Genomic DNA, 20,013 nt, shown 5'->3' with positions numbered 1-20,013 from the left:
CGCACTCCAGCCGAGCGCCCACAACTGTATCACATTGTCAGTGAGTCATAAGAGACGGTTCATTTGGTGAAGAGCTGGTGGGACTGGATTCATAGCAGGTAAACAATGGTGGCGTTGTTGGGACGAGGCTCCGCTGCTTTTCCCTTTGTTCCCTCAGCACACATCATCCTGCTTCTTTTCAGAAAACAGAAAAATAAACAGAGGGCGACAGACTGTTTGCTCAAGTTGAATCAATTAGAGTACACACTGCACCGAACGAGGATTCATGGCCCTCATTGAAAATTCCATCTTGCATTGGTATGTCTCGGTAAACATTAATTACAATCAGGATCTCCCTCTGTGCTGGGTTCTCAGAAACTGCTGGAATAAAATCTCCCTTGAAAACATTCACGGTCACCGCTCATGCAGAATGTTTTAAAAGACAATTTTGCCCCAGGCATTGTATGGAAGCCATTTAGTGCCTGATAAAAAAAGAAAGAAAAACACTGCAAAACTTGCTCCTCTACTTTCAAACATATTTTGTTCGACAACAAAATTACAGTTGTAATTGAGCAGCAAGTGTTGACAGTGGTCCGACCTCAGGAGTGGTTTAGACAGCACACGTCCCCCAAAGAGCTCCTCGGTGAGGGACCGGGCTCCGTTTATTTGTTCTTAATGAAGCTTGCAGTTGAGTTAATGGCAGACATCTTTAACAGACCTCCCTCCCACACAGAGGAGAACAATAAACAGCAGGCCACTCGTTTCTGTCAGAGCTCACTCTCACTCGCGTCCTGGCTCGCACATGCTCATAAAGGCCTCAGTCTCCACTTCGAGACCCAGCAAACCGACATACGGCACAGCCTCTTCTCCTTTTCTCTCCATGTATTTGTGTCTTTACAGAAACATGCTGGTTTATTAGGTACACACACATTGCAGTGCAGTCAATAGCCCTTCAATGATTTCAAGCTGTGAAAACTTACTGTTCAAACACTCAGAAAAGTCTCAGTGGAAAACCCTGGAGATCGTATTAGTGGAGGACATCAGAGTTCCTCTCCCATATCTCTGGGATTGTAAGGCTTTTTGAATTCCCTGATGTTTTAGTACTTCCCTCTTGTGTCCAAAATCAGGAGTCCAAGTCACCTGAGAATGCACATTAACCAAGAGAGACTGTCCCTCAATGCACCTTTACACAGATGTCTCCAGTCTTTCTGATCATGTGATAAACTCACCTTCCCTCATGGATTTGTAATCACATACAACTATCAATAAAGATTATCTCAATAATATTCTAGTGTATTATTTTGTACCACTGATGACTAGTTGGATACATCGTTCCTGCTGTAGCTCAGCACCTTAGTAGATGAACAAGTTTCCAGCCGTGAACAGGATCATCATCTGTCGATCAACTGGCACTCTAGAGACTCATGTCATGTCTGGAGTTTTGCTGCTTTGCTAAAAGCGACAGCCTAACCAAATGTTTCTAAATATGATGTTGAGTAGAGGAGTTCAGACTTGCTCTTTGGCTTCGTGATATCAGTTCGCAGAGAATCTGAACCCTGTGGCAGTAACCTTAGCTGGAGAGGCTTTCTCCCTGATCTCATAGTTACAGCCTCCAGAGAATCTCCAGCCGATTAGCTCCTTATCCCTCCCTTCTTCAGCTCTGAAGACGTTAACAGCATTAGCTGCTCCAAGAGCAGTAACACCACACTTAGTGATACCCTCTTTGCATCTCCAGAGTGTCGGAGCACCTCACGGTGCACAGGCATGTGTTTTGGACCTCCCCCAAATGGAAGGTCAGGGAGCCCGGGGGCCTGACAATGATGGACACTCCCCTGCTGGCCTTCCCAGACTCTCCGTCATGTCAGCAGCTCTCTAAAGCTGCAGCCAGGAGGGGGTGTTGGATTACACAGCCTGGACATCCCTCCATGTGGAGGGTCTCGGACTGGAGCTGTTTTATTAGTGCTAGACTCCCAGGAGTGGCTGGGGAAGGGGAGAGGGAAGCTAAACAGAAATAAAGTTGGTGATGGGGGTGTCGGTGAGCAGGGCAACTATTCTGGCTGTGAGAGCGTGACATATGTAGTCTTTCAGTGAGAATACCACAGCGTGCTGATATCACCTCACAGTAACACAAACTGCTGCTTTAACAAGCTGTGATTGAGCAAAAGGCCAAAAGCAGGGGGGCGGTGGGGCGAGTTGTTAAGCTGCCTCTCCGAACATTTATATTTCATGCCTGTCTCATTTGGTTTATGAATTTTGCATTACAAGTTGTGAAGCCAAAGCAAGTGCGTATGTAAATATAGTGTGTGTATATGCAGTGATGTCATGGTGCATGGTGTGCGCGGTTAACCGAGACATAAACCCCCGACTCCTCGTCTAAGATGGGCTGTCTGTGACTGTGATCCTCTGTGAAATGGTAGCAATCTGGGGTAATTGGGCTGAGTAAGGCACTGAATGTTCTGAGCTCTTCTGACAGATGCAAAGCCATGGAGGACCAGCTGCCAGACCACAGAGAACAAGCACTTACACATGTTTACAGTACGACAGGGTGCGAGCGGCTAAAGGAGTGACAGCGGGGGAAAGAAAGCTGCTCTGTCCTGTCTCCTACCTTTGCTAGTATCCATCCGAGCTCCATGCGCACTCTGTCTGATGGGGGAAATGTGTTCTGTCTCGTCGCCTTCAAGTCATAATGAAGCCATTTACTTACAGGGAGCCGCAGGGAAAATATTCGTCCACCTCTGATTACTCTGATTAGCTCTGATTACAGCTGTTCTTGTGACGGCTCTTAACCGCTTCTGCGTCTCGATCTCAGAGCTCCCCTCTCACCCCAACGACTTATGTAAAATGTTGCTGCCTTGGACAAGCTCCTGGGGCCTACATGTTTGTTCACCTTCATCCAAAGCCACCCCCACCCCAACCCCGGCTCCATCTTTACGTGCCCATGAGGATGTAGCGGTGGGATCAGTGGCAGCAGAGTGTCCCGTTTCTAGCGCTCCATTAGAGAACAAATCTTTATATATCCCTGAGGGTGTGAGGTCACGCTGTAGGGAACGTAATGGGAGAAGAGCTGGGTCAGAGACTCGATGACGGGCATGCTGGCACAGGTGAGCAGCAGAAGGGGCGGGTGGAAAGCTGGCCAAAGGGCCGGACTTCTCCTGCCAGGGGGTGTGTGCTGGGCAGCTCTCGGGGGGACACTTGTTGCCGGCGGCTGACAGATTCTCTTCAGGTTTGGCTGTCATGCCCTGGATCACTGAAGCTTTGAAATAACAGTAGCGTGTAATGTGTAAGATCCATCCAGCAATTGGCCAGCGCTCACACTGTGACAGTGGTGTAAAACTACACTGAGAGACGAGGCAGCTGTGGAGCGATCCAGACCACTTGACCTCAAACATGTCACATGTGCATAAGCCGGCTGATGGGACAACTCACAGGGACAGATATCTGTGCAAGTGTAAAGTGAAGAATGGAGGGTGGCTATTCTTTGTTCCCTAAAAGACTCACAGAGCATTTAAGGCCCACAGTGTCTTTCATGTCAGCGTCTCACTTCCTTAGACAGACATGAAACTTCAGTCGTTCTTTTACCAACTTAGACTCAGTCGGATTTTACTCTGCTTTGATTTAGACCAGTGGTTCTCAACTGGTGGGTCGCCACACAAAAGTGGGTCATAGGGCCATTTGCAGTGAGTGGCAGATGTGTGCATGGAAATGTGAAAGTTTGAAGTTTACAGAATTTCTGATGCAGCATTTTTATTTTTTAAGTGACATGTGCATCCCATGACAGTAACGACCAAAACTAAACTCATCAGATCAGCAGTTAGCTCTCATTCGACCATTTGTAAACGGGTTTAGAAATAGAGAAGCCTATTTATTTCATATCATACAGTTCAGTTTAGATTAATAAACTTGATGAGTATTACCATTTTAACTTGTTTGAAAAGCACCAATAAATGTATCTGCATACAAGTCAGCATTTTTATGTCAATGGGTCTTTTGCTTAGTTTTTTTGTTTACTCAATGTTTTTAACGGTGCATGGAGGCATTGTGTATTAATTTGTGTATAATGTATCAGACATTTGAGTTGTCAACTAAAATGTTCTTCCTGAGGCTCAACCGGTTGAAAATCACTGATTCAGACAATATGTTTATGGTCAGAGGGAAAACATCACATTGCATTACAAAACTGTGACAGCCAATGATCATTCTTCTATTTTTGCAAAATGTTTGCGAACTTGATATTTAGGTATGCTATCATGAGAGGCAGTTTAGTCTTCCTGGCCAATGAAACGTCAGCATCACGTGTCATCAGACCACTACACTCACACTATAGTGGTCTGCAACTTCAGAAGTTAAAAGGTAGTAAAGGCTACCTGCCCCAAACAACAACTAATAAACAACTGTGCTATGTTATTTACTCGACTCCTCATCCTTGAATGATTTCATGTGCACATTTGCAGCTGAAACGTATTGCAAGCCACAAGTCAAAAGCATGAACCTTCGCTAAGTCCCATCTGAAAATAACAATGCTTAGCAAGCAGCTTTGCCATTACAAAATTCAGCTGCAGTCACAACCTATTCTTTGAGAAAACAAGAAAACTTCAGCAAAAGTAGGCAATGGGTCAAATGCTTGGGCTTGAGGTTGTTGTGTGACGTCCTGATCCCGAATACAACAAAACTGAACAAGTGTTCCTGACTCTAAACACTGCAGCGCAGGAGTACAATCACGGTCCCACCACAGGCATAAGTAAATATGTCTGCCCATAAACTGATGTATACATTGTATAGATATATAGACATATAGTCGAATGTAGACTGAACTACTTTCTGAAATCACTAAACTGAATCCATTCAGGAGGTTAAATTAAGTCTGAACAAATGGAAAATTCCAAAAACAACAACCAGAATCTCACCATATAACAAATTCAGGATGTGTGTCTGTGCTGACACACATCCTGACTTTAACTCTAACTCAAACATTTCACAACACTGACTGGCATTGCAACATGTGCTTCTTGTCAGTCATTGTGGGAACTAAGGGAAACAATGGACAGTCTTCTGCAGAGCCAACAAACATCAAACACAGACATGCTTAAATCTCTATTACAGTCACATGCTCATAACCCCCCCACCGCCTCTCCTACAGACACACACACACACACACACACACACACACACACACACACACACACACACACACACACACACACACACACACACACACACACACACACACAGAGAGAAAACTCTACCAGTCAACAACAGGTCCAATGCCACCGTGGTTGCGGTGCATGTACTGCAACACTATGTCGGCTCCCTGGATCTATTTAGTGTTGGCCTGTCCTCCATGAAGCCCTGTCCGCTTCTCAGCTAAGCCTTGTGGACTGTACCAAACCCACCCATGGGGGTGAGTCCTAATTGTACAGCTGGCTCCTCTGAGATGATGGACAGCCTTGGCTCTTTCTTTCTTGTTTTCAAGACTCTCCAGTTGCACTAAGGGGTTTCGACGCTCTGTTCATCCACTGTGTCAAGTGCAGAAAAACCCCTCTGTCCTTCTCTCTTGCTCCTGCTCCTTCCTCTCCCCCCGTCTCCCTTCAGCCAGGAGGCATAGTATGAGAGCAACTGCCTGCAGCAGTGAGGAGAGTGACAGCTCGAGCTGACACGCTGACACCACCATGATTTCACTGGGGAGAGAGGCATGGAGGGCTGGAAGAGAAATCTGTCCCTAGAGAGTCATCAGTCTGGGCTTCTTTCACTCTTTCAAATGGGACCAACTGGTTTTACACACATCCACACCGCACACGCCTGCAAGGATCAGATTCAACACAGCCTGCGCTGAGTGTTAAAACAATATAAGAACAACTCATTCCAGAGTGGTAATAACTTGAATGCATGAATGAAATGTCTGAAATCCACTGAAGTATCAATTTGCATGTAGCCTTTTCTCGTCTTAAATCTTCACCGGCATTACAGAAGCAGCCGTTGTGTCGACGTGCGTGTGTGCGAGTGTGTCAAGTGCCGTCTCATTACCCCCTCGATCAAGTTTCACTGCAGTCAGATTAGCGGGACACCCGGGGCAGAGACCAAGCGACTGATGGCCATTTCTCCTTTCCTATCCACAGGTACTTTCATCCTTGCTACCCTGTTGCTTGGAAATGTGTGGTCTGCCGCTGTGGTGGTAAACGCTCCCATCGCAAACAAAAAAAGAAGCAGTAAGATTAAGCCCGGCCTAGGTTCTCACCCTCTTCTCTCTGCTTGCAGCCCTCTTTCTCAGGAAACCTCAGCGCAGCCACATCAACATGCTTTTCAAAATAACACCACAAATTAGCTGAGGGCTGTTGGCAAGCTTCACGGTGATGAGCTATGGCTGTGGGACTGTGATACTTGGCGGGGGAGGGTTAGTGTAGGGGAGGCTGGTAGGGATTTGAGCTGTTTATTTGAACTGTGCCGTCGTCCAAACAGTCAGCTGCCTCTCTGCTCCCTCGTCAAGCCCCAGAGCTTAAGGTAGGATTGTGGTGTTGGTGGGGAGAGAACAACTTGATATCCCCCTTTGGGCAGCGGCTGCCCGGAGCTTGGGTTACTTTAGGGGAACAATGCGGCCTCTGTCCATGGCCTCCTACTCAGCGAAGACATGGGCTCAGACAGGCTCGCTAGTGTCAGGCATGGCCAGGGGATTCATACATCACAACACCACACTGCCTGAGCACAGGGTTTAGAGGAAAAAGCTTCCAAACATTGCTTTCCAGCTTTGACTCTAAATGGCCCAGCAGAGCCCCCGTCTCAGCACACTAAGAGCTAAACCAGACATGCAGCCCATACCGGCGCAACGGCCCGTTTGCTCTTGGCTTGAAAGGCCCCCCTTCTGGGATTTTGGTTTTTGTAAGACAGTGTTTACAGTAAAACCTGACACGTGGAATAAGGAGGGGAGGCTAGAGCCCTGAAATCAAATTGCTCCCTCCAGAAGCAGCTTAATCTGTAACAGATGGTGACAGTCCAACGGACGCTGATGGGTTTGGGCAGGCTTCTAAGAAAAGTAGCCAAAAGCCGGAGATGATGAACCAAAAGATGGTGATAAAATGGAACATTGTGCAGTTCATTATACTTTGTTTATATCAAATGCACATGCTTAAAAATGTCCTTTCCAGGAAACCGATATAACGTTACACACACGCACGACATCCACCACAAATTAACCATGTCGTCTCCCCGAACTCGGCTCAGAAGTTAAAATCCATCTTGGGAGAACACCCAACACAACGGGGGGGATGTTGAACTAAAAGTCTGACAGCCACAACTTCCCAGCACAGCCAGTGTCTGACCCTGTGTAGTCAGTAGCCTGAGGTAATATAATGAAATGTGGGTTGAAACAAATGAAAACCATGCAATGTGTGTGCAGAGCAGAAACACATGCACGGGATCTATGGACTGCTGCTAACAAACTCGGATCCTGATCTGTAGTCCTCACTAATCTGCCCCGAGGCTCATCAGGGCTTTATTTCTACCCTGCATATTTATGAGAATCAGAGAGGGTGAGAAGGGGGGAAAAAAGATAACCTCTTCTCTTGTGGGAGCAATTAAAGCCTTGCTTTCATCAATCCTGATCAGTCTTCATGCTTTCGCTCTCTCTTAGCTTTTTCTGTCTTTACAGGCTGTGTTTACACTTTCACTTCCCTCCTCTGGCATTGCCAGAGATGACGAGGAAACAGAGAGACTCCTTCACCTGACGCTTTCCTTTAAAAAAACACCACAGCTGTTAAACAGCGGTGGACCACAAAGTCTGACTCTAAGCTTCAACACATTCGGCTCCAACAGTGACAGTTGAGGATTACGTAGATTACAGCGTTGGTCATTTATTTGATGCAGGAAAAAAAAAAAGCTTGAACATGACGGCAACACCCTGCAGTGTCTGAAGAATGCAACAAATGTTTAATCCTTTACAGTTCAATCATACTTACTATGGCTGGCCTTCTGGCATTGTTTTATCCGATAAACTCTCCATGACCATATAATCCAAAATGGGTGGTTCTGTAAACTTCGAGACTTGGAGTCATCATTCAACCCACTCATCAGGGGTGTGTTTTTTTTTTTCCAACAGACCAAATCCTACTTCATGCTGCTCAAAGCAACACTAACACCGCAGGGGTTAATCATTTCACAGTGAACAGTCAAATCTTATCCGCTTGTGTTAATCCCATCTCCCTTTTAGTACATGTGCCTCCAAAGCTGCTATGCTGCATTTCTGGGACACAAGCCTCAAGTCATTCACCAGAACCGAAAATCTGTTTGCTAGAATGACATCATAGCTCCACAGCAGCTTAAAGAACACAAAAGATTTGGAGAGGCGGCGTGGTGGAAAAGGTTGCAGGGTTGAGACCTTGACGACGGAAAAGGCTGTCAGACAAACATGGCAGATCGTGATAGAAGGGTGGATCATTCCAAACCAGCACTCCTGCTCTCATGCATGCACAAATGCATTCACACATGTGCTCACACACACATATGCACATACACTTCTGAGGCACCATGACGCCTCATTAAGGCAGTCTGCTTTCTCTCTCTCTCTGGCAATGTCACCTCTGCCGCAGGGACCAAAGACTGACACAGGCATAATTGGCCTGAACACACCAACAGTGCTCTGGGAATGGCTGGGTCTTGAAAAGTGGTGTGTGTGTGTGTGTGTGTGTGTGTGTGTGTGTGTGTGTGTGTGTGTGTGTGTGTGTGTGTGGCGCTTTGACCCTGTTAATGCTGCACAGTTGGCAGGAGAGTGGCTGATGTCACATTGGATCAGTGGGTACTGTTGACGGTGATGGGGGAGGACCTCTCCTGGGAGGGGGAGACTGGTGCTTTCAACGCCTCTGCCCTCCAATCCACTTCCACTAGTTTGTAGCATCTCTACTGTCACCACACGTCAATGACATGCTGACAGGAATACAAAAAAATAAAAAAAACAAACAGGAGATGCTCGCTCAAATAAAGGATTTGTATTTTTTAGGACTGTTCACCTAAAATGAACTGAAACCTTCACACAACTCTTCATACAGACATAAAAATAGAATGAGTAGGAGCCAAAACAGAGCGCCTTGTACTTATGATCCTGCATACTATCTTTGAAACCAAACCATACTTCTGAATAAACTCAGCACGCTTACATAAATCCTTTGACCTGACCGAGACACCTGAGAAACAGACGAGTACAGCACAAAGGTGCTCACCATTCAGCCCTGAAGGCTGCTAAACTGCCTCATATCTCAGTGTGGCAGACACAGGGGAGCCGGCAGGAAAACTAAGGCCTTTCACTTTGATCTCTGGAGTTCAGCCCATTTAAATGTTTGTGTTTGAGATGTAGACCTTTAATTTTGGCCTGATGGGTTCCAGGCTCTTTGGGTTTAGCGTGGCATGTCGGATACAGGAGTGTTTACACAGTCTCCCTCCAGTTCTCCTGGTGCTGAAATAAGTGCATTAAGATGGATGGATTTACTTAGTCTCTAACCTCAGGGACGCGGGGAGCACACTCTGAATGACCTCTTTGTGTTGCAGGAGGGAGAGACGGAGACTGGCCCACACTGCTGAGTGTGTGTGTGTGCTTCTTCAGCACCAACAGACCCATTCACGGCCTCTCCTTCAAACTGACCCTCAGTTAACAAACCAAGTGGGCAGCAACTAGACCCGAGGTCTCACATTCACAATCTACCTGACTGAGTTATCTGCCAAACATTTCATAGTGTGACCTGATTGCATGTGTTATAACTGTTACTGGTGTATCTGTTGGCTATACACTTTTTTTTTTTTTTTTTTTTAATCTTTGTTGGACGACTGGTTTGTTTGTTAGTCCTCCAGGTTGATTCATTACATTCAGCAAACCAAACATTATTCAGTAGAGTTGTTCTCATTCAGTTCTCAACACAGAGTTTTGCACATTAAAAGCCAGTCTTTCTTCTAAAGCTGAAGCACGACTCATTTAAAACCAAACTGTGAAGTATGGAAGAGCCATCCCTCGCAGCTGAGATCAGGACTAATGAGCTGTGATCAGCATGAACATTTAAATGTGATTTTGAAATATGAACAGTTGGAAATGTTGCCATTTTTCATGGTGCATCGGGGCCGGGGCCGTTGTTGGTGACTGCAAGGCAGTAAATCAGCCAGAACTTCCCTTGATTTGTTAACCTTTGTTTGGCTGTGTCAGCAGATGAGGCATGGCTGGAGGGACCCTTTCATGGTCATGAAATACAGTCTCTGTCTCTGCAGTTGCAGCCATGGGGAGGGAGAGGGGGCTTCCCTTTGTGCAGAACAGGAAATTGAGCTTCCTTTACCCCTTAGAGATACATTAAATGCTCCTAGCGGGGAACGTGTAACCAACAGAAGCAAAGACACCAGGGAAATGCCTGGAATCTGTTTCAGTTATGTATCATTCAGTCAAATCCTTCAGATCCATGTCTTATTTCTCAAAACATGCACGGTTATTAAATATCAAAGGAGAATTTTGATTCAAATTAAGCTTGCGTTTGAGCCAAAACAACAACAATGCTTTATTCCAGGAGTTGTATGAGCAGGGCGGGGGCAGCGACCTCCTTGTGACCTCTCAGCCCCTCGGCAGGGAAAGGAGACCGTCCTTGACTGCAGCCGTTTCTCAGAACGCACAAAAGGCCAATGGTAGTCAGGTCATCTTTCCACTGCGCATCAGGTCAAGTTCCACAGGCAGCCCTGATTTCTTGACACACAAACCCACACAGACGGCAGAGGTCAACACGAGTGCAGTGCTGGGAGCCTGGGGCAGTAAACCAACACTGGTGCTGTGAAAGGCCAACCTTCTCTTTCCAGTCGACTGAACGAGTTAGGGAGCTGCCTGGGTGATTTGTGGCGTGATTGTTGCTCTCTATATCACTTGAGATTACAGCAGGTGGCGGCCCACAGCCTGGAAGTACACACAGCTCTATCACCAGTCCTCCTCTCAGGAAACAGAGAGAGAATGAGGCAGAGAGAGAAAAACAAGCCCTCAGCTGCCTCCCACACAGCAGTAATACGCTCACAGGCAATTTTGCTGCCAGCAGAACTCTCTATGACAATCCAGGGAGCTCTTCAGCTCTGATATCTGCCACAAAAGTTCACCTCCGCTTCTCTCTTTCTACTATTTTTTTAAACAATGCCATCAGCGCTGCAAATTACACCTTCCACATCGCACATTATTCTCTCCCCTAGTGACAGACGTACTCAAGCCTGACACACTTCACTAGCGGCGCTCTTCACGCCGGCGTCAGCCCCGGGTCTCAGTGTAGCACCGCTTCATTTTCACATTAACTCCAGTAAAGCATAGTGAAATCAGCATTGTGCTGAGGGGGGGAAACTGAGAATCACTACACTGTGCACTTCAATTCACCCCCGCTCTGAACTCGGTCTCACATCGCAGACACAGCTGCAGGAGATGTCTCATGAGGGACTACTTTCTCCAATATATCTACCAGATGAATTCTTAAAAAATGTAAAGTGCTTCTTTGCGACACACGGAACTGAAAACCCACATGATGAAGTAATTTCTAATTGTGACGATGATTTAAATGGATCGTACACAGGTAAAAGGTGAACACATAAATCATTGCGTGACTGCTTATTCTTTTGTTTTCCATTTAGTTTTTGTTCTAAATAGATTTCATCTAAACAGGCACACAGACTCCACAGTTCATTGATGAGAAAATTGTCTGGCCCACTCTTGATGAATGGCACTGCGGACCTTCTTAAATGTCATCCGGCATTATCTTAATCTTGCTGCTGGGCTACACTCGGCAAACAATACGCAGTGAGCTTAGGCTGTGCTCTCCAGTGACTGACTTTGCTGAGACGCTCTGACGGCTTGTGGATTGACAATATCATAAAGGATGGGAATGTAACTGGGTGACAAGATATCATTGCCCTGGGACACAGCTTTAATCATTTGATAGATCTGTCTGCAGACCTTTGTGGTGACATGCTGCGCTGGTTTGTCATCATCAGTATCTGTGCAAGCCAGCACTTCAATCCACTCCCCAGACAGCAGTCACAGCCTTAATAGGGCTTGGTTACTGATTTCCACCCACGGCACCTTGGAAGCAGCTTAGACTTCAGAAAAGTTGTTTATTTCACTGGCGGCCAATAGACTACGCCCCGGCTCTCTGACTGCTGCTGACTCTCTTGCAGAGCAAATGAATCAGGTTAGCTCGCTGACACCTGCAGGTGCATCGACAACCGCGGTAATTAGAGATAACATTTAATGACTCTTAGTTAATGAAATCCATTCCCGGGCAAAGCGAACTCGGAGTGAGCAGGATGGAGGGAGAAAAACAGAGAGGCAAGCAAAGAGTGATGGTGGGTTTAAGCTCCATGTTAGACAACTGCGCACAGCTGACACCAGCGGCCCCGAGGTGAAGCCGACTCGAAGGGAAAAGAAAACAAATCAGCGTCTGAAAACACAAAAGCTGTATTCTCATCAGTCGGATTTTCTTTATAAAATGCAGTGTAGGCCTCGGGCGAGAAAAACAAAAAAACCTATGACTTTTGAGGGAACATAAAAAATACAGTGTAATTATCGAGTAGGTGAGAAGGCTGTAAGATTAAAAGATGAGGGACCAGCACTAAGACTTCAAAGAGACCTGAAGTTGCCCTGGGCTCATTTCTAGTCTTGCAGCAGAGGGGAAAAAGCCAAAAGTCAGTCATTACCAAAGCTGCACATCAGCAGCTGAATTACAATCAGCTCTCAATATAATACATTAACCAAAAGCTATTTTACTGCATTTCAAATTTGGCAAAATCACATCTTCACTTGATATTTTCTTGGATTGAGATTATATAAAATATACTATATAAAGTATATAGATATTTATTAAAACTATCAAAGTGGCTCTGCAGAGTCAGGTTTGTGAATAACAGGCAGGATAACAGTATTAAGTGCTCCTTCATTATATGATAAACAAGTCGTGCCTTTGTCTGCGAGCTGTTTTTGCTATCGAGGTCTGTCATGACTTTCTCAGCCCTGTGCTGAACACTAAAGCCTCATGAGATTTTTATTATTTTTATGTGTACCAACAAGAAAGCGCACAAACTGTTAAATAAATGGAGACTTTTTGCACCTGCCTCTGGGCAAATATTGACACTCATCATCCCACAAACGAGCCCTGTCTGGCTATTTGTGTTGGAGCTGCTGCTTGTCCCGAGGTTTGGTTGCATTAGAGTGCTGGTAATCCCCTCCAACAAAAACCCACCCGACTCTTTTAATCTCAACACCGCCCTCCATAAAAATACCAGTGGTCTTTGCTCTCCCTGCACCTGGATTCTTTTACTCGCCTTTTGCAATAGTGGCCAGCATTAGCATAAGGCAGAAGAGGAGAAGGGAAGGGAGATGGTAAAAGAGAAGAAAAGAGGGGATATTTAAATGGAAATAAGGGCCAAGAGAGTGGAATAACGTGCAGCAGAGAGAAAGCATATTTTGTGTACTGTTTCCCCAGTTAGGTCCTTTCATAGACTGGGAGAGAGGGTGGCCCTCTGTTGATTTAGGCAGCACAAAGGAGACTTTAATCCTTTCAAGGGAACCAAATAGTCCACAGAGAAGCACGTTCAAAAGGAAACCTCTCTGTCAAGCATGGCCATTGAGCCCCCCAATGGACGCCACAAATCAAGCCCTGGAGGGAATCAAAGGCCAGAATGTGGGAAATGTCTATGGAGGTCTGCATAGAGGAAAGTGCAGGGAAACAAGGACTGGAGGTGGGGGGTGGTTGTACAAGGACCTATCATCAGCAATCTGCCCCGTTTCTACCACAGCCCTGAAGGGGTCATAACCCTCGTCTCCGAGCCTCCCTCCCGCCCTGCATGGTAACTCCCCCCATTACAGAGGAATGTCCATTCACGCAGGGCACCTCCATTATCCCTGAGCCAGAGAAAATGGGGCTGCTTTTAACAGCAAATTAGTGACTTGATAATGAGGTCACATGTGGTGTTGGCACACTGAGGGCCATAAACAGATGCCCTTCCTGCCCTCACTTCATTCGCTGCTGCATTAGTACACCATCCTCCTCCTGCTCTGGCTCCACTACAAGTCCTGGTGCATCTCAGCACATTTCCAACAAAGGATCCCCAAACCGCACATCGCTTCATTGTAAACACAAAGACCTACATGACGCATTTTAATGATTTCCTCTGGTGAGTACTGTCTGAGAGGGAAATTCTCATTTCGTGTCTTGGTGTCGAAAAAGCACTGAGCAGTATTTCATACCTGTACAACTTGGATAAACTGGATCAGGGTGTGATGCATTATTTTAAACAACCATACATCAATATGATGATGACTTCACTGGGACAGTGCAAGCAAATTTCAACATGTTGAAATTAGCAGAATGACGGTACACCTGCTATTATCATAGTAACATTTCATGGTAGAAAACACAAATGTCTGTACCTTTGACTGCGGCTGTGCTGAAGAATTTCTCTGAGTTGGCATCGGATACCTGCGAAAGAGGAGAATAGAATGAGCAAAATAGAAAATTTAACACAGCATCTGAATGAAATATTATTTTCCCCCAAATTATATTATATCATATTTCTGGAGATAATTTGAAGCCATTCTTCTGCTCAAAGAGAGGACAACATGCTTTGCGATGGTAAATAATTATTACACTTACACTCACAAAATATTATAAAGAAAATCTTTACCCATTCAATGTAATTGAACACAACTTTAACAAATATTTCAGACAATTTGTTATTGAGCAGTGCTTTCAATTTTACGGACACATAACTGACCAATTGTAACCATATTAGATGAAGATATATGCACTGTTCACAACCTATAATGGACAGATTCTGTCAACAATTTCTGGACAACCTCAGCATCATGATTAAAACCAATCATGAAAATCAGACTGGAACAAAACAACTGGTTCTTCATATTCAGGCCACTTGATGGCACTGTTGCTGCGTGACAGAAGAGCCCCACGACTCTCGCAGCCTCCCTGGCGGAGCTCCGACAGCAGCGTGCTCGAATGAAAATGTGCAGTGATGGGATTTAAACCTGAATTAGTTAACGAACGCCTCATATTGCTGAAAAAAGTCACACATCAATTGTATTTCAACCACGACAATAAGGTGAAATATTATTATATTACCAAATAACTACACGTTGAGAAGACAGGAAAGAAACGGAGCAACACTCGTTATACCTCATATGGGCAGTGACTGACAGCTTTCTCTGAATAAAATTAATTTCTAATAACTGGCTTTGTGGATTTATTCTAGTCGGATTTATTTAATGCCAAATTCTGCCCCACAAGTCATGTTAAAACATTTCACTTTGACAGCAGAGTTATCTTTTATTATAATGACCTTAATGACAGGATTATTAAAAATGTGCGTTCACTGACAGCTTGGTTGGATGCGCACTCCTGTCTTTTATCTCGACGTATGGCTGTTATTTAGGCGGCAGACGAAGCACAGCGATTTAATAACGAATTCTAAATAAGAATGGCAAACAGTGGAAAAAGAAAATGAATGTTGTTTTATTGCTAAATATAAAACCTTGTTATGATTGAGGCGTTTATTCACTAATGCAACACGGACAGAATGTAAACAATGAAAGCTGAAGAATAAATGACAGCAAAATAGGTGCAGGAAAATAGTTACTAATATAAAAATTCTACTCAGAACATTTTGCACACAATAACACACAATGACAAATAAAATCGCAGATCATTAAAGGCTCCGAGCCAGCGCGCATACCTTTGATGTGGCAAGGTTAGCAAGAAGGCAAATAAGTCAGGATATTACTTTCTCGGTCTGGTAAATATGGCCCCGTTTCACATTCTGCTTTTCAAATAATATAATCCACACAAGAGGCGGCGAAGTCTACTCCTTTTAAATTGAGGACAGCCATGCGGAGAAAGAAGAAGCCTTTCCAAGAAATCCAAAGCCGTTCACAAAGCTACTGCGCCTTTTGGACAAAGGGAACCATGTGTCTCGCCACGGAGAGCTTCTGTAACAGCACTGAGGCGACGAGAAAAAAAAAAAATTAAAAAAAAAAAAAAAATCCCTTGATCCACCTTTCTTTCCTCGCTCGGGACGCAATATGTTTTTTTTCACGTATACTCTCCTGTCGGAAATATCCGTGAGAGGTAACAAACAGGATCCGGGAGGGTTTCTGTGTCGGTGCGCAGAGCGGGGCTGCGTCCGATGGAGCAAACCAATCCAATAAAGCGCACGGCCAGTTTCCTCTGTAGAGACAGAGACGAGGACAAATCACACAAGCAGTGAGCTAAAATTCACAAGGTATAAGCCCACTGTCACTTTGTGTTCAGCTGCAAAGCCTGTCTGCCGCGCTCTCTGACGGATCCCGATCGTGGGTTCACGCGAGCCTATCCCCATCCGCTCCCAAGCACCAGACAAACTCCCATTCATCCAGCGACTGACTGCTTGTGTGCTGCCACTGCCTTCACGGTCGGGTCCTCCCACTTCCTGATTTCCAGGCGGACTTGGATTCAACCTCAGTAGCGCTCCTTCAGAAGATAAACACACTCGTGTTTCTGGGCTTCCGAAAAGCTTGGAGCCCGATTGCAGAGGCGCAAGTCGTCGCGTTTACCTTTTGCGTAAATGGCGCGCAAAAGGAGAGACGGCAGCGCACCAGATAGATAAGGAGGCAGCAGCGAGCGAGAGAGAAAACAGGAGGGAAGAAGAGAAAGGATAGCGGGAGGGGAGAGCTAGGGCAGAAAGATATTCTTTCTTTCACTCTGTACCGAGTGAGATGATGTCAGCCGCTAATGAATTCCCCAGTAGGGTGCTGCTACCGTGAGGGGAGGAAAAACAAAACGCTCCTTTATGAGCAGCATGCACCTCCTGGCAGCCCACAGGCGCTGTCTTCCTGTTGAATCCACTCCCACTCCACTGGCCTGAAGGGAGGTCAACTGGTAATATAAAAAAAACTCTTCGGGTCATTCGGCCTTCAATTTGAGCTTTGAGCTCTCTGTGACTCACCCTGACCAGACCGATATCCTAACTAGCTTCCACCCCTGACACCGCAGGCAGAACTCATGGCTTGCTTTTTATAATTATATCTTCAACAAACCCTGGAGAGATATTTTTTCTTAGCTTGCCTGCCCGGCTTAATAACAAAACATCTTATCGTCTTGCTGCGAGCAGCCACCTTCTAGTTGTTTCCCAGTGGTGATGCCGCAAAGTGTGCATTTATAAGGGATCTGCAGATTTAAGGTGGGACACCATACTGCTAAGATTCACACTGCATATCTGAAAATAATATTTACTTGGGAAGCAACAGCGCTCATCCTTCCCTGCCGCAATCCCTCACATTGGGCAAATGCTGCTGGACATTGCTGTAAAATCCTCTTAATAGTGCAAACCCTTGAATCCAATAGCTTGTCTAATGAGCATTAACCCGCTGGCTGGGAGGTCAATGGATGTACAATAGAGTCACATTGCAGAAGTCTTTCCCTGCCAGCTCAGCCCAAGCAACCACAGAGCAGAAAACAGACTTAGCTCATAGCTGAGATGCTAATCCGTCCCTCGGTAACAGAGAGGCCGAGGGGCCGTTGGCTGGCTGGGATCGACCATACAAACATGAAGTCATGGGAAATGGGATATACAGTAGCCTGAGATTCGCAATGGCAAAACAAATCCTCAAAGAGTCAACACAACAAGACTTTTCTCCAAACTGCAGTCAGATACCCAATCTGGTTAAACAGAAAATTCCATATTTAGCAGGAAATAATTTATCTGTATAAATTCCCATGGCTGTTTGTGGACACGCCAATGACACACAGAACAAAGAATGTGGAGTATCATCAGGCAGTGGGAGGGATTGGCCTCAGGTGGCCAAGTAAAGTCCAGCCACTTGGTTCAGCTGGAGGATAAAGGTTCGGTCACAAAGGGCCTGAGAGAAAGACCAAACCATGTGTTCATCAAGTTAGAGGCTCCTGCTAAGCATCCTTGTGTGTTTCACAGATGTATGCAGTTCGCACTGAGCAGCTAATGAAATAATTAACCTCGAGCTTGCTGTTGCTGATAGGATGGGAAAACATCTTTGATAATGCCAGTGAAATGATTTAGCTGCACACTTCATGTATGAGTGGAACAGAGATGCAATAAATCATGTCTAAAAATAGTTGCAAATGTACTAACTGTGGGTTCATGTAATTAGATCATATGGATTCCTGTGTTTGAAGTGGTGATTGTGATGAAACATCAAGAGCATATTGTGGTTTGGCTTCAAAAGCACAACATGACTGGCTTCAAGATATGTATTTATATGCTGTAACCAACAGAAAATGGCAGCAGCAGCAGCAGCAGCAGCAGCAGCAGCAGCAATGAACGGGCTACTGTTCTCCATTTTAAATGGTCATTATCAGATTTGAGAGCGACCACAAGTCTGTGATTACAGCCACACCACCAAGCAATCGGCGTCCGGATCTCACACTGCACATTATTTTCAATTCAAATGAAATGCTGACAGAGATGAGCACACATATTAAAGTGAGAACCCGGCACAGTTTCACATGGAAAAACATCGTCTGTGCAAGAGAATGAAGCACTAAGATCAAACACAATGTCTGGGTGTGTGCTATGTATCTCAGTAATTGCTGTCTGGGCATGCAAGTTCTATCTATAGACCATCAGCTTCACACTGACATTTTGTCATCTTTTATTCCGTTTTTTGGACGCTGATTCTCCACTTCAAAGAAGCCAGAAGCATGTTTGTCTCTCCAACCACAACCACGGTTTAATTTTACAGGAACTCTCCTAGATTACAATCACACGCCACCGGTTTGCCTTCCTGCCATTATGCCAAATCTACCCTCATTTAAAATACTACTGATAAGTGTAACATGAGTGGTGGCAATGTAATATGTTAAAAGCTCTTATTGCATTTGCCTATTGACTCCAAACTCTGTCTTTGCTTTGCAGGGCCCCCCCAAAAATCTCAAATATTCAAACTGATAATGAACAGAGTCATCATCGGCGGTGAACAGCATCATTTCAGGTTGGGCAGGTACTTCAGAAACCGTTTCACCTCAGTGACATCTCTGTCAGAATGAGATACGGTAACTCTTGAACCAGACAAAGCGATCCAGGATAAATATGATAATATGAGTCAAAAAATACTAAGGGTCTAGAGCCACGCTGAGGCTGCACTTGTGGTGCAAATACGCAACTTATTCGCAACACACATTTTCACTTGCCAGCAGAAAAAGCACACATCAAGTGCACTTAGTTCAAGATGACTGTTGCAAGAAGTGTCTCAGTGTGTCTGCCTTGAACCTCCAACATCATCCCCACCTTGGATTGTGTGGAACAGCTGTAATACGTTTGCCTTCAAATTAGAAAACACTTTGCACGAACAACTTTGTTTCTATTTCTAGCTCTTTCAACGTTTAGCTTTAAGCTCGCAGTTCTTTGAGCTAAATGTTAATGTCAGTGTGCTAACATGCTCACAATAACAACTTTACCATGCTGATGCTTCGCAGCTCTAAAATGTATTATTTTTACCATCTTAGTGAAATAGCATGTTAATACTTGCTAATTGGCGAAAAAAATACAGCGGAGGATAATTGGAATTTAATTAGCCTGCAGGTATTTGTTCATAAACCGAAGTATCGGGCAAATTAAAATGTTAAAATGAAAAGATAAGTTATTATAAGTCATCCTGAGGGGGACATGAATATGTAAACCTAAATTCAATTGTCATTGTATTGAACAAGACTTTCAGCCTGGACTGACTGATGGTTTGATGATTGGTGTGGCTACAAGTAAAGCCTGTAATTTACAGCTTTAAAGATGATCAGATACTGAACACAGAGAATAAAAGCTGGCAAGATAAAAGGAGAGCAGACACATTCTTTGACTTCACACCTTAAACACCTGGTTATAACCTATCATGGTCTGGGGGCAATAGTCAACAAGTTTCTTGAGGGGATTTTAATATGTGATTAAACATAATGTAAACATCATAACAATGATACTGATGAATGAACACACTGCCAGTGTAACGCAGCTTAGAGGACCATGTTTCATTGTGTGTCA

At 45.0% G+C, this 20,013-nt stretch overlaps 1 protein-coding gene across 1 annotated transcript in view; it reads right to left on the bottom strand.

Moving 5' to 3' along the window:
• Positions 1–20,013, bottom strand: part of auts2a (activator of transcription and developmental regulator AUTS2 a) — a 299,368-nt gene that overhangs the window by 17,298 nt on the left and 262,057 nt on the right. The window contains 1 exon segment of the mRNA XM_069147040.1: positions 14,390–14,438. Coding sequence (XP_069003141.1) covers positions 14,390–14,438 — 49 coding nt within the window.

This window comes from Embiotoca jacksoni, unplaced genomic scaffold (assembly GCF_022577435.1).
Source record: "Embiotoca jacksoni isolate LCO1_2020_lvr unplaced genomic scaffold, fEmbJac1.0.p SCAF_13, whole genome shotgun sequence".
In the NCBI taxonomy this organism is placed as follows: domain Eukaryota; kingdom Metazoa; phylum Chordata; class Actinopteri; family Embiotocidae; genus Embiotoca; species Embiotoca jacksoni.
Note: the sequence above shows the minus strand (reverse complement) of the source record. Positions and strands in the feature narration are given on the sequence as shown.